The 16384-nt window shown below is 35.1% G+C and overlaps 1 protein-coding gene and 1 non-coding gene across 2 annotated transcripts in view; one reads left to right on the top strand and one right to left on the bottom strand.

Moving 5' to 3' along the window:
- Positions 1-16384, top strand: part of AGBL4 (AGBL carboxypeptidase 4) — a 1259489-nt gene that overhangs the window by 97589 nt on the left and 1145516 nt on the right. Inside the window, exon 2 of the mRNA XM_069540446.1 lies at positions 15563-15723. Within this exon, the coding sequence (XP_069396547.1) occupies positions 15563-15723 (161 nt within the window). The remainder of the gene's footprint in view (positions 1-15562; positions 15724-16384) is intronic.
- TRNAE-CUC (transfer RNA glutamic acid (anticodon CUC)) lies at positions 4861-4933 on the bottom strand. The gene has a single exon. It is a non-coding gene; the product is annotated as a tRNA-Glu (tRNA).

The following is a 16384-nucleotide window of genomic DNA, read 5'->3' as shown; positions in this document are numbered from 1 at the left end:
GGTTATTTAGGAAAGTGTTGTTTAATTTCTACATGTTTTTGAATTCCTTAAATTTCCTTCTGTTATTGATTTCTGATTTCCTTCTATTTTGTTTGGAGAGAATACTTTCCATGATTTCCTTCATGTTAAATTTATTGAGACTTGTTTTATGCTCTACGTTTTAGTCTTTTCTGAAAAATATACCTGTAAACGTGAGGAGAATGTATATTTTACTGTTGAGTAGAATGTTCTATATATCTAGCTGTTTTAGTGTTGCTCAATTCTTATATTTCCTTGTTGATATTCTAGTTGTTCTAGTTGTTTCTATTCATTATATAAAGTTGGATACTGAAGTTTTCAGCTATTATTGTTGACTTGTGTATTTGTCCCTTTAATTCTGACTGTTTCTGTGTTATTTGTTTTGGGACACTCTTGTTAGGTGCATTTATATTTGTAATTGCTATATCTTCTTAATGAATTGCCCTTTCTACATTATAAAATATCCTTCTTTGTGTGTACTAAAAATTTTTGTCTTAAAGTCAATTTTTCTGATATTAGTATATATAGGCATTCCAGCTCAGTTTTGCTTTGTTTGGTGTATTATTTTCCTTCCTTCTACTTTCAACCTATTTGTGTGTTTGTATCTCAAATACATCTCTTGTAGACAGCATATGGTTGGCTCACTAAAAAAAAAAATTCATTCTGACATATACTGCCTTTTAATTGGAGTGTTTAATCCACTTACATTTATTGTAATTACTGATAAGCTAGGATCATTTTGCTATTGCCTTTAAGTGGTTTATGCCTCCCTCCCTATTTATTCCTCTATAACTGCCTTCTATTGTGTTAGATAAGTATTATCTAGTGTACTATTTAATTCCCTTCTTACTGATTTCACTGTATTTTAATTTTTCTTTTCTTTTCTTTTTTTTTACATCTTTATTGGAGTATAATTGCTTTACAATGGTGTGTTAGTTTCTGCTTTATAACAAAGTGAATCAGCCATACATATACATATGTTCCCATGTCTCTAATTTTTCTTTTCTTAATGGTTGTCCTAGGGATTGCAATGAATATAATTTAATTGATAGCAGTCTAGTTTGAATTAATTTCAACTTAATTTCAATAATATGCATATATATTTATTGTCCTACAAATTACATCTGAATACATTATGTACACTCCATGCAGATTTGTAATTACTGCTTTGTGTGGTTGTCTTCTATATGTAGGAGAAAAAAATATCTACAAACATAAAATATGTTTATACTGTCTTTTTTTTTTTTGTGGTACATGGGCCTCTCACTGCTGTGGCCTCTCCTGCTGCAGAGCACAGGCTCTGGATGCGCAGGCTCAGCAGCCACGGCTCACGGGCCCAGCCGCTCCGCAGCATGTGGGATCTTCCCAGGCTGGGACACGAACCTGTGTCCCCTGCATTGGCAGGCAGACCCTCAACCACTGCACCACCAGGGAAGCCCTATATACTGTCTTTTATATTTACCTATCTAGTTACATTTACTGGTGCTCTTTATTTCTTCATGTGGATTTCAGTTATTTTCTAATGTTCTTTCATTTCTACTAGAAGGACATCCTTTAGTTTTTCTTGTAGGGCAGGTATGATTATCTGCTAATGTCTTAATGTCTCTTCATTTTTGAAGAGTATTTCTGATGCCTATCAAATATTTTCTTTCAGCACTTTGAATATGTTATCCCTCTGCTTTCTGACTTCCATGTTTCTGATGAGAACTCAGCTGTTAATCTTACTGAGGATTCCTTGAACATAATGAGTTGCTATGATGTTTGTTGCTGCGTTCAAGAGTTTTTGGTCTTTGACTTTTGACAGTTTGATTATGTCTAAATATGATCACTCCTTTTTCATAGGTGGAAGAAGGAAAAATTAAAAATTATTTTAATTTCAGATTTTTTTTGTCTTTTGGATCTAGCTTTTTATTCCAATCTAGCAATGTCTGCTTTTCACTGGAATGTTTATTTATATATTTGTTCTATTTTAGTGTAATTATTGATATGTTGTACTTAAATGAAATATCTTGGTATTCAGTTTCTTACTGCCTCTTCTGTTTCTTGTTACTCTGTTGTTCTTTTACTGCCTTCATTTGGGTTAATAAAATTTTTGTTTAGTGTTATATATCTTCTGTATTGCATTCTTAGTAACATTATTTTATATTTACTTTAGTGGTTTCTCTAGAACTAAAAATATGCAGTTATAACTTACCAAATTCTTTAAAAATTTTTTGTTAAAAATTTGTTTAGAGTACTTTTAGGTCACAGCAAAATTGAGAGGAATGTACAGAACTTTCTCAAATAATGCAGTCCCCACACATGCATAGGCTCCCCCATTATCAATGTCCCCCGCCAGAGTGGTATATCTGTTACAATTGATGAACCACTTGACACATCATAATCAACCCAAAGTCCATTAGGGTTCACCCTTAGTATTGCACTTTCTATTGGTTTGTATAAATATGTAATTACAAGTATTCATCATTGTAGTCATACAGACAATTTTCACTGCCCTAAAAATCCTCTACTGCCTATTAATCTCTCCATCCCCTAACATTTGATCTTGTTATTATCTCCATACTTTACCTTTTTTCAGAGTGTCATATGGTTGGAATCACACAGTATGTATGTAGCATTTTCATATTGGCTTCTTTTGATTATTAACATGCATTTAATTTTCTTCTGTGTCTTTCCATAGCTTGATAACTCATCAAGCCATTTCAGAGTCAATATTTTCCCATTTCACCCTTAACACTTCACACTGTGTACTTTGTAATTACTACCTTTTTTTAACTCAAAACTTATTCTTTCTACATTCTACTAACCTCGCATCAGTTTAATTCTATTTACCCATCCCAATTCTTGATGCTGTTGTTGTCATATATTTTCCTTCTACATACTTTGCAAACCTCCCTTAAGATGTCATTAAAAAAAAAAACTTTAGTTAGTAGCCTTTAAGAAACTTTTGAGACAAAAATAGTTTATTATATTTACATGCTTATTCACTATTTTAGTGTTGTTTATATGTTCTTATAGCTATGAATCCCATCTAATATATTTTTGCATCTTTTAGCTTTTCATGTAGTGAAGATCTGCTGGCAATAAATTCTGTCAACTTTAATTTATTTATCTGGGAATGTTTTATTTTACCTTTTTTTTTTTTTTTTTTTTTTGCGGTACACGGGCCTCTCACTGTTGTGGCCTCTCCCGTTGCGGAGCACAGGCGCTGGACGTGCAGGCTCAGCGGCCATGGCTCACGGGCCCAGCCGCTCCACGGCATGTGGGATCTTCCCAGACCAGGGCACAAACCCGTGTCCGCTGCATCAGCAGGGGGACTCTCAACCACTGCGCCAGCAGGGAAGCCCCTATTTTACCCTTATTTTTAAGGATATTTTATTGAATATTGAATTATGGGTTGCAAGTTTTGTTCTTTCATCACTTTAGAAATGTCATTTACTCTCCTCCATTATTTTTGAAAAGAAGTCAATGGACATTCTTATTGTTGTCCTTCTGTATGTATTATGGCTTTTTTTCTGGTTGCTTTCAAGCTTTTTTATTTATATGTATTTTTTATCAGTTTGACGATTATGTGCCTAGGTTGAGGTATTTTTTTCTTTTCTTTCTTGCTTTTTTGCTTTTGGGGCATTTGCTGCTTTAATAGATGGCTTGTTCCTCTCTTTATTTACAATAAATTTATTTATTTTATTTTTATTTTTGGCTGTTTTGGGTCTTTGTTGCTGTGGGCGGGCTTTCTCTGGTTTTGGCGAGTGGGGGCTACTCCTCATTGTGGTGCGTGGGCTTCTCATTGCAGTGGCTTCTCTTATTGTGGAGCATGGGCTCTAGGCCCGCAGGCTTCAGTAGTTGTGGCACGCAGGCTCAGTAGTTGTGGCTCGTGGGCTCTAGAGCGCAGGCTCAGTAGTTGAGACGCATGGTATTAGTTGCTCCATGGCATGTGGGATCTTCCCGGGCCAGGGCTCGAACCGGTGTCCCTTGCATTGGCAGGCAGATTCTTAACCACTGTGCCACCAGGGAAGCCCTGTTCCTCTCTTTAATTACAAAAAGAATGAGACCCAAATAAAAAAACTCCTACATTTTCAATAAATGAAAATATACAAAACTCAATATTTATTCATATTTACTAGAGGTACAAAGTATAATTACTATCACAAAATTTTAAAATTAAAATTTGTATTTACCTCTCCCCTTACTAATGAATATTCTAACTAAGCTGAGCATGTAATCCCACAAGCACTAGATATGGGTGGATTTTCTGATAATAAAATGTTTACACATCATGAGGAACAAAGAAGTTCACCATGAGTGAACTTCTTTTCCCTTCTCTTTCTAAGGACTTTAATTTCTCATGATTGCCTCCATATTGGGTAACTGTGGCACCATGGAAGACTCAATAATCGCTGTTTCTTGGTGTTTTTTTTTAATATTTTTATTTGGGCTGCATCGGGTCTTAGTTGTGGCATGTGGGATTTTCGTTGCCACGTGTGGGATCTTTGTTGCAGTGTGAGGGATCTTTAGTTGTGGCATGCAGGATCTTTAATTGCGGCATGTGGGCTCTTAGTTGTGGCATGCAGGATTTAGTTCCCCGAACCCAGGTTCCCTGCATTGGGAGCACAGAGTCTTAACTGCTGGACCAACATGGATGTCCCATGTATCTTGTAATACATACAGAGTTTTATCAAGAATCCCTGGAAAAGGGGACATTATGTTATACACTGTCAGGATAATTAAAAACAATACCAGTCATTTACTTTTTAAACAAGAGAATCTGATTGAATTAAATGTGGGTAAAACTCAGTGGACTATTTATTTACTGACCGCATTGCATGGCCTGTGGGATCTTAGTTCCCTGACCAGGGATTGAATCTGGGCCCACAGCAGTGAGAGTGCAGAGTCCTAACCACTGGACCACCAGGGAACTCCCTCAATGGACTCTTTAAATTGAACTTCAGTGATTTACTCATTTGTACAAGAACATCAAAATCCAAGGTCTTACATCATGATAAATTGTCTAGAAACTCATCTTACTATGAATGCATAAGACCCTGAAAAGGTTGTCTTGTGATGTCTGACGCATGTTCACAGATGATTTATGCCAGAACAGAGGCCATGAAGAACTCTGAAGGATAGTTATCAGCTGTTAAGTGTTCCAATTTTTAGCTAAGTACACTTCTCCTTTAAATGCTATACTTGCCAGCTAATATCATTCTTGTTTGAATAGTCATTTCTTCATCTTCCTTTTTCCTTTATGTTAAGGTGATTATCAACTTTATATAAGCACCCACAGATAACCGTTCATTATTAGAACACTCATTATGTTTAGGCCACTCCCTGACAACATGTAGAGAAATCTTAATGCTTTCAATGAGATATTTCCAATATAAATTTTAAAGCAGATAATTTTTTTCCTACACAGGAAATTACCTAGTATCATCAACAGTTTGTAAGCTCTTAATATTGTACATCAACTAAACCTCAATTTAAAAAATTGAAACAAAAGAAAACAGTATGTAGGTTCTTCTGAGTTTTCATAAGAGATGAGTAAAGTCCCTTTACTCACCTGCTTTCTAAAAATGTCCTTGCGCATTTCAGCCTAGGTCTTGAGGTACACATTCTTTTGGGTCTCCTCAATCCTATTCTCATATTTTGAATCTGGTAACAGAAAATGAAACAGGAAAATTATTTTATTTTATTTTTTGGCCCCGCAGCACGGCTTGTAGGATCTTAGTTTCCTGACCAGGGATCGAACACAGGCCCACAGCAGTGAAAACGTGGAGTCCTAACGATTGGACCGCCAGGGAATTCCCAGGAACTTTTTTAAAAAAACTGATTTAATCTTTGGCCTAAGAACTCCAATGCTCAAGTAATGAAATGGAGAATATCCATTTATATACTAACTCACACATTCCTTGTTATTTTTTCTTTTTATTTATCCTGTATGAGGTTTTCTGAGATTCTAAGATACCTAATTCATTATATTTTTTATTACATTTGGGAAATTTTTGGCTTATTCTGGGGCTCTGTTTATTTTTCTTCCATTTCTTTTTTGTGTTCTTCAGACTATATTACTTTAAAATTGATCCATCTTCAAATTCACTGACTCTTTTCTGTCTCTAATTTGGTGTTAAGCCCATCAAGTTAGTTTTTCATTTTAATTACTGTACTTTTTAGTTATAGAATGTTTATTTGATCTTTTAAAAAAGTTTTCATTTTTCTGATGAAATTTCCTATCCGTTCACACATGAAAATTATAATTTTCTTTAATTCCTATAACATGTTTTCTTTTTGTTCTTTGAGTATAACAGCCAATTTAAAATGTCTTTGTCTGCTAAATAGTACATCTGAATCTCACTGTGGATTTGTATTAATTGCTTCTCTCCACTCCTTTGATTAAGGATTAAAATTAATTAATTAGCTAATTAATTAATTAAAGTATCTAGTAACTTTAGATTGTGATATATTTTAGAGAATGGATTCTGTTATCCTCTTCTGAAGCAAATTGGTGTTTATTATAGAAGTCAGTTCAATTACTGATCATTTCAAGGCTGATTACCTTAAACTTCACTAGGCATGGTTTTAAATTTTATTGAGATAGATTTGTCAGACACCCTAGGTATTTCTGAACTACTCTAACTTGGGTCCAAGCTTTCTCACACATGAAGGTTTTATCAGAGGTTGGTTTTCAGGAAATATAGAATAGTTCTTTCTTTAGGACATGGTTCTTATTTCTAAGGTATGTCCCTTCTGGTATCTCAATTGACTATTATGTATGAGGTGTTAGAAGTTCTTCCACTTTAGCTGTACTGGGCTCCCAACACCGTCTTACCCAGCATTGCTTCATCTCTAGTACAGTTAGTCCCTGACATACAAACCTTCAAGTTGTGACCTTTCAAAGTTGTGAGCATGCGTTCACATGTCCAATCATGTAAGGTAGTTCATGTGTCTAGTGTACATGTCACATGCTTGCATCCTCTACAAGTGGTTGTGCTTTTGTGTACTTTACAGTACTGTGTAGAGTACAGTAGTACAGTATCTTTACTTCAAGTCCAGGGTGTCTGGAAGCAAGCATAAAAGTAGCAGTGATGTAGCTGGTACCGGTAAGAAGCACCAAGTGGTAACGATGGAAACAAAAGTGAAACTTATTGAGAGAGTAGAGCAAAGCAAAAAGATGATAGACGTTGCTCATTATTGTAACATGAATCATTCAACCGTCAGCACAATTCTAAAGAACAAGGACAAGATTATGGAACATGTGAAGTCTGCTGTGCTGCTGATGTCAACAGTAATATTGAGGAAGCACAGAAAAGTGATGGAAGAGATGGAGAAACTTCTCAGTGTGTGAATGCAGGATCAGCATCAGCATCGGGTCCCACTCAGCTTAATGCTGATTCAAGAGAAAGCTAAAAGCCTTTATGAAGACTTGAAAAAGAAACACGGTAAAGAATCAGAGGGCGCATTTTTTAGTGCCAGCCATGGCTGGTTTCATTGGTTCAAGGTTAGTGCTAACCTTCACAATGTAAAAGTAAGTGGCAAGGCAGCGAGTGCAGATATGGTAGCTGCCCAGGAATTTCCTGAAATGCTTCGAGAAATTATTGATGAAGGAACGCATTTACCCGAGCAGGTTTTTAATGTGGATGAGACAGGACTGTACTGGAAGAGGATGTGAGACTGAAGCTACATCAGTAAGGAGGAAAATTTGATGCCAGGCTATAAAGCAGCAAAGAATAGGCTAACTCTTTTGTTTGGTGGCAATGCTTCTGGTGATATGAAGCTAAAACCTCTCTTAGTTTATCTTTCAGAGAACCCAAGAGCCCTTAAAAACATAGCCAAAGGCTCTCTTCATGTTGTGTGGAAGAGTAACCCCAAAGCCTGGGTTACACAGGCCATTTTCCAGGACTGGTTTTTCCACCACTTTATCCCAGAGGTACAGAAATATTGCTTGGAGAAGGACATCCCATTCAACATTCTTTTGCTGTTTGACTATGCTCTGGGCCAGCCCCCATTCATGGATGACTTTCATCCCAATGTCAAAGTAGTGCATTTGCCACCGAATACGACGTCGCTCCAACCTGTGGAGCAGGGAGTTATAGCGACTTTCAAGAAATGTTATTTACGTCACACTTTTTGTCAGGCAGTAAAGGCAAGTGATGAATCTGGAACAACCTTGCAACAATTTTGGAAGGACTATAACATCTACAAGGCCATGAAAAACATTGACTTTGCTTGGTGTGAAGTCACGGCTGTCACCATGAATGGGGTTTGGAAAAACCTTTGCTCGCAGGTTGTTCATGATTTTTGTGGACTTGAGAAGGTGGATAAGGAGTCCAAAGAGGTCTTCAGCAACTTAGTGACCCTCAGCAAGAAGCTGGAGCTAGATCTTCAAGAGGACGACTTCATTAAACTCCTTGCTGTGCAACACGAGGAGCTTACTAGTGAAGACTTGATGTAATTGGAGGCCCAGAGAAAGGACAAAGAGAGACAAGAGGAAGAAGTAACTGAAGAACTGAATAGATTCGTGACTCAGGAAATGGTAAGGGGATTTTCTTTATTTAAGGGGGCACTGTTAGTTTTTGAGGCACAGGACCCAAACCTAGAATGGTACAGGAAGGTCGCAGCAGCCGTTCAGAATGCAATCCAATGCTACCATGTCATCTATGATGAGAAAAAAAGAGCTACTATCCAGATATCACTGGATCATTTTTTGAAGAGAGTAGATAGAATTGAATCCAGCGAGGAACCAGAACCTGTGCCATCAACGTCAGGTGTGAGTGAAATTGCTGCTTGCCCTCTGTCTCCTATTGCTGAAATCCTTCAGCTCTACCATCTCCCACCTCCTCCCTCTCCTCCAGTCAGTAACTCTCCTTGCCTGTTTCACTCTATGCCAGCCCCGGTATGCAAGCTGTTGTACTGTACTACTGTACTTTTCAAGGTACTGTATTCTAAGATTAAAAATGTTTTCTTTGTTTTTGGTGTTTGTTTATTTATGCATTATTTGTGTGAAAAGTATTATAAACTTATTACAGTACAGTACTATATAGCCAATTGTATTAGTTGGATACCTAGGCTAACTTTATTGGACTTACAAAGAAATTGGACTTACGAATGCGCTCTTGGAATGTAAGTCATTCATATGTAGGGAACTTACTGTATCTCTGATTTTCTTTCAACACTGAAGTAAGTTCTCTTTGATAAATCTAATGTAGTTTCACCCTGTGCATGTGCTGTCTAGCCCTCAGCCACAGACTTACAAGAAATGATCCTAGAGTTTTCTGGGTTACCCCCTCAGTACCACCATCTTGTATAGTTTTCTCCTTTCTAATGCTCTACTCTCAGATTTCAGCTGCTTAAACAGCTTCAAATTTTATTTCTGTACACACAGCTCACGGGACCTCTTTAGTCTGGTTGGTTGATGTCTGGTTTTCTGACATAGTTGGGAAGTCTTTCCGTGGTGGAGAGTCAGTCCTATTGTGGGAGCTCATCTTGTGAGTGTCTCTTCTCTCATGGATCGCTGTATCATGTTGTCTATTTCCTAATGTCTGAAAACAGTTGTTTAATATATTTTCCCAGCTTTAAAATTCTTGAAGGTGGGGCTAGTCTCTTTATGGTTACTTCAACATGTCTGAGCCAGAAGTAGAGATGTTGCTTTTCTATCAAATACTTTTTCTGCTTTTGAGACGATCACCTATTTGTTCTTTATTTTGTTAATGTGTTGTTTGGATTGATGGTCCTTAAATGTTATTTTGTAATAATTCCAACTTTTCATGATCCGTCATCTCTTCTATTGATGATTGGACTAAATTAGCTAGTATTTTCTTTAGTATTTTACATCTAGGTTTGTGAAACAGATTTTTCTATATGTTTCCTTTTTTGTAATCATCTTGTCATGTTTTGGTATAATATTGTCCTGGCTTCATAAAATGAATTGGGAAATGTTTCCTTTTTTCCTCTGGAAGAATGTGCTTGAGATTAACTCTTTCTTATAAATTTATAGGTGTTCAGAAGTGAAACCATTAGGACTGGAATTCTTTTTGTGGGAACATTTAAAATTAAGGATCTGGTCCATTTAGTAGTTATTGAATAATTCACATTTTATATTGCTTCATATTTTAGTTTCAATAAACTGTGTTTTTATAAGAAATTATACATTTCATCTATTTTTCAAATGTATTGACATACATAGTTTACAATATGTTTGTTGCTTTTTTCTTCTTCTTGTCTGATTGTAAAGGACATGTAGTACTAGTCTCTCTTAATTTTTGATATTATTATATGTGTATTCTTACTCTTTATTTTTTCTGTATGAGCTTGCTGGAGTCTGTTCATATTAAAAGTCTTTTTCAAAAAAACTATCTCTTCATGTTTTAAATTTTCTGCAGAGTACATTTAAAAATTTATATGATTTTCTCCTCTTACCTGTCTTATTTCCTTCCACTTTTTTTGTTTGAAAGTATCGCTCTTCTTTCTTTTTAAATGGGATTCTCTACATTGTTCTCTCCTTTTTTTAAATTATTTTTTTGTTGGAGTATAGTTGCTTTACAATTTTGTGTTTGTTTCTACTGTACATCAAAGTGAATCAGGTATACGTATACATATATCCCCTCTTTTTTAGATTTCCTTCCCATTTAGGTCACCACAGAGCACTGAGTAGAGTTTCCTGTGCTATACAGTAGGTTCTCATTAGTTATCTATTTTATACATAGTATCAGTAGTGTATATATGTCAATCCCAATCTCCCAATTCATCCCATCCCCCAGCCTTTCCCCTTTGGTATCCATATGTTTGATCACTACGTCTCTGTCTCTATTTCTGCTTTGCATATAAGACCATCTATACCATTTTTCTAGATTCCACATATATGCGTTAATGTACGATATTTGTTTATATCTTTCTGACTTACTTCACTCTGTATGACAGTCTCTAGGTCCATCCACATCTTTGCATATTACCAGTTTTGTTCCTTTTATGGCTGAGTAATATTCCATTGTATATATGTACCACATCTTCTGTATCCATTCCTCTGTTGATGGACATTTAGGTTGCTTCCATGTCCTGACTATTATAAATAGTGCTACAATGAATGGTGGGGTGCATGCGTCTTCTTGAATTATGTTTTTCTCTGGGTATATGCCCAGGAGTGGGATTGCTGCGTTATATGGTAGTTCTATTTTTAGTTTTTTAAGGAACATCCAAACTGTTCTCCATAGTGGTTGTTTCAATATATATTCCCACTTTTTAGCTTCTTATAATAGGAGCTTAGATAATTGATTTTCAGAGTACATTTTATATTATGTGTAAATCAATGAAAATCCATCTATGTGTATGTGTACATATATATTTCCATCTTAGAATTGATTTAGCTACATCCCACAAATTTTGATTGACATATATTGATTATGATTTAGTTTAAAATACTATCACTGGGATAAGAGAACATATGCAATATAGTATAAATTCCTTTGAAATTTGTTGAGACTTCCTTCATAGATCAACATATGATCAATTTTGTGAATGTACCATGTTCTTTTGAAAAGGATATATATTCTGTAGTTCTACAAATGAAAAGTGTTCTGTAATTAGAACTAGATATCCTTTTAAATCACATTTTAAAATTGTCTAAATCCTTTCTGAATATTATCTTGATTTTTCTCAGTTTTTGGTATTGGTATGTTAAAATTTCTCACTATATTTCTAAATTTGTCTCTATCTTCTTTTATTTTGTCAAATTTTACTTATATATTTTGAAGATCTATTGTTAGTTGTATATACTTTCAAGATTTTTGTGTCTTGATGGACTTACCTTTTTTGCATCATGAAATATCTCTGTTCATTTCTAGTAACATTTCTTGATTTAAAGCCTACCTTGTCTAAGATAAATATAGCTACATTAGCTTTTTTTTTGATAGTGCTTTCCTGTTAAAACTTTTTCATTAAATTAATAAGTATTGTACCCTCTACAACATAGGGCTCAGTAAATATTTTTGGCTGATGATAGTTGAAAGGACCATTTATTTTCAGTCTTTCTGTGCTCTTAAATGTAAAGTTTGTCTTTATAAGCAATATATATAGTTGTTTTCTTATCCAGAGTATTTTTATCTCTGTTTGTAATATTTAGTCCATTTATATTTAACACATTTATTGATATATTTTGTTTAAAATCTACATATAATTTTTTTTTGTATTTGTCCTATATTTTAAATTCTTATTTGCTTTTTTTTCTTTCCTTTCATGTAAGTGGAAGGGAACCAGATGATATAGAGGCATGGTCAGCTTATTTCAATAGCTGTTTCCAGAACATCATAAACTGGCACTTCGTTGAAATATTATTGGTAATACAAGGAAAGCATTTTTATGCATACACACAGAGAGAATACTCCTCATAGGAATGGTGAAGAAGGCCAACAGAATAGTTACAGAAGACCAAAGACCAGATGCTTATTATTATTTGGAACTGTAAACTTAGTGAAAGCAAAGACCTTTTTGTTTGACTTACTATCTGTTCTATTGTATAGTACATAGTATAGTACTTTTTGAATGAATAACTGATTGAATGGCTGAAGAAATGAACTGGCTGTAGGTATGGTATATTCCAAAGTGTAACACAATGGAGTCAGAAGTCTTTGTTTCGGGCTTCCCTGGTGGCGCAGTGGTTGAGAGTCCACCTGCTGATGCAGGGGACACGGGTTCGTGACCCGGTCTGGGAGGATCCCACATGCCGCGGAGCGGCTGCGCCCGTGAGCCATGGCCGCTGAGCCTGCGCGTCCAGAGCCTGCGCTCCGCAACGGGAGAGGCCACAACAGTGAGAGGCCTGCGTACCGCAAAAAAAAAAAAAGAAGTCTTTGTTTCAAGGTCTCGCCGTGGTGCTTTAAAGCATGAACTTAAGCAAGCACTAAACATTCCTGAGTCTCAGTTTACTCATTATGGGGTCATGGTGAGGCTTTAGTAATATATAAGATCTGAAATAATTTTGAAACTAAGTTTTAAGACACAGATGGTGCATTATTATTAGACACAATATATAGCAACAATTTTAAGACATGTTATTATTAGTCAGAATCCATTTATAGTGGTCCAGAATTAAAAACAAAATAAAAATCTTCTTTCCTTTGAATGTTGAAATGTACATTAATGTTTAATTTTTCAACCATGAAATTTTAGAAGTCAAGAAAATAGTGGCTTTTTTCACTTTTTGTTGTTTTAAGGATAGTAAGTTTTTATTAAGGATTATAACTTATATTGTACCTTCAGTGTGTATTATCTTTATATTCTTCCAACCGGCTCTTTTAGTAGAAGCTGTTGTGTAGTGACATAGTGTTTGAATTCAAATTCCAGCTGACTCATACTTGCTTACATGCTGTATAGCTTTGGATAAGTTATTTTATATCTTCGTCCCTTGTTTTTTTCATATGTAAAATGAGGATAGTAATGGTTTCTACCACGTGGGTGTTGTTGTGAGAATTAAATAGGTTAGTATACCTAGCATTTGGGACAGTATGTGGCATGTAGAAATGCTCAGAAAATGTTAATTTTCTATTGAAAATTCGTGTTAATATCAGTTATATACTAGTTAAAATTAATGTTCATATTAATTAACCTAGAGATAAATATTCATATTTCTATTTATACGATTCTTACTTTATAGTTGAAAAAGCAGAGGTTGATAGAGGTTAAGTGAATTTTCCAAGGTCACTCAGTAAGTGACAGAGATAAAACTTGAGTCTAGATCTTCTGATTTCAAGTTTAGTGCTCTCATGTAGTAAGTGTTTTGCCCTCTACAACAGAAGCTTAGTAAATATTTTTGGAGGATAATATTTGAAAGGACTATTTCATTGAAGAATCTCCTTGGAAATTCTGAAGACAATTGAAACTAGAAAAATTAAAAGTTTTTCGTCCTGATTAGCTCTTATTTGTATTTTCCCATCAATGCATTTTTAAAAATATTTATGTACTTAACTTGAGGTAACTGATCGTTTTGGTTCTGGAAGGAGGAATAAGTTTTGTTTCTCCACCCACATTTTAATGAGAGCAGACAAAAATCACCCTAAGGTTAATTGATTTGGTTTTGAAGGAAGGGTTCTCTTATTGTCTTGGATCGCTGCCTGATCAATCCTAGAGTCAGGCAGCCAAAGAATGTTACAGCTGAAAGGAACCTTAGAAGTTAGGTAACTCAATATTCTCATTTTGCAGATGAGGCCCTGAGAGTCCTCATCTGCAAAATGAGAATATTGCAGAGTATTGCAGAATATTACAATAATGAGGCCATTGTTGCACAGTGAGTCAATTGAGCTCGAATTCAGGTCTGATGATTCCCAGGCTAGTACTGCATCTACTACAACTGTTGCTCAGAAAAACAAGTGACATGCCAGTAGAACTAGTAAAAGAAATAATTAAAAACTTTGGTGGATATAAGGTTAAAGTTTAATTCTGAGTGTTCTTTTGGAGAAAGATAGGCTAGAGCTCATTTTGGGGGGATGACTTATGGAATTATTTAAAAAAATTTTTTTTTAATTGAAGTATAGTTGATTTACAGTGTTGTGTTAATTTCTGCTGTACAGCAGAGTGACTCAGTTATACACATATATACATTCTTTTTTATATTCTTTTCCATTATGGTTTATCCCAGGATATTGAATATAGTTCCCTGTGCTATACAGAAGGACCTTACTGTTAAAAGTAGGATGTTGCTGTGCTCTTCAAGTGCAATACTATACTGACTTCTCAATCAATTGCTTTGTTGTTTTCTATAGTTGTGTTTACTCTTCTTTAGTTGTTGATTATCTGGTTTGGGAATTCACAAGACTCTTAGCTTTTGTTTTTATAGCATCCCACTGTTAACATTTTGGGCAATTTACCACTCATTAGAATATCAGGCAGAGAGAGGAGAGACAAAGAATGGGACTCACATCTAAGTTAATACATTTTTGATATGCCTGTTCTGTTGGTGGAGGAAATGGAAATTAATTTCATGGTTGTTTGCGACTTTACCATTATTACTGCTATGTAGCAACTACTCCTAATTTTTGTTTAAAACTTACTCTGCTTTATATATTCTTTAACATGTTCTGATAGAAGTTTGGAAATACACCAAACACAGTACAAACTGCATAGCCGTGTTGTGAGAATTAAACAAGATCAAATATATTAGAGGTAATTTGTATACCATAATGCTTAATACAAAATACATGAGGTATTATCATCTTTGTTTTTCTAACTAGGAAACTGAAGTTTGGTTGTGATTCTTACTTGGTTTACGGGGGCTTGCCACATGCTCTATACAGCATCCCGATCTGTCAAAGATACTTGTAGCACAAATAGATCTGCTAGGTCATAAAGATAGGAAGAGTTGCTTATACCACAGCCTAGACTAGCTGAAAACCTCCTCTTTCTGGACTACATTCAGAGTTGGCAGCCCTGCAGATTGTGAAAAATGAACCTATAAGTACTGAATGATGACAAATGTCATTGTCAGAGCTCATAATATTTAAATGTATATATCATTGAGCTTCATGAACTTCTATTAAAACCCAGCTCTCTTAATTTTTATTAACAGGTAACCTTGGACGGGTGGACCAGGTCTCTGAGTTTGAGTATGATTTATTCATTAGGCCGGATACCTGTAATCCACGCTTCCGAGTCTGGTTCAACTTTACTGTTGAGAACGTGAAAGAATCACAGGTGAGAGAAATAGTGGATACCTTCATTGTGGTTTTGGTAGGAAGATTATGCTTTTGTGTTATTTTAGTAATATCAAGATAATGACCATATTAGGAATATATTCTTGTATATGTGCTGTAGTGATATCATTTTATTTTAAGAGATAGACAGTAACAGGTATAATATGCTAACTTTTGCTATACGGTGGTTATGAAAAAAACAAATAGATTATCTGAGAACTCAGTGTTCTTTACCGATGGAAGCATTAGTGTTATGTGCTAGGCTTCCTTGGGGGACACTATAAGGAACCATTGCAAGTGACTTGCTATTATGTTTATTATGGAGTGCTGTTCTGTATGTTATTTTTTTCACAGGACTCAGTTTCAGAAAAAGCTTTTCTTCTCCTATATAACAAGGTGTTTCTATCTTAAAAACAATATGATTCTTGTAACTCATCCTACTTTTTCCCTTTGCTTTGGCTGCTGGAAAACTCTGAGCCAATTTTATAGCCCAATATAATGACTCTGGAAAGCTTTTTTGCTTTTGTTTTTGTATACTAACTTTTCTGTTATTCTGATAGTATTAATCTATCTTTAACCACGATTACTTCATCTACATTTTCTAACATAACAGTGTATGTTTTTATAATCCTGTTCAAATCTGTTTTGAATAAAAGTATTGATGAAAAGAGAGAACTAATGACATATGCTTTGAAAAA

This window comes from Delphinus delphis, chromosome 1 (genome assembly GCF_949987515.2).
Source record: "Delphinus delphis chromosome 1, mDelDel1.2, whole genome shotgun sequence".
NCBI classification, from domain to species: Eukaryota; Metazoa; Chordata; class Mammalia; order Artiodactyla; family Delphinidae; genus Delphinus; species Delphinus delphis.
This window is presented reverse-complemented; position numbering and strand designations above follow the sequence as displayed.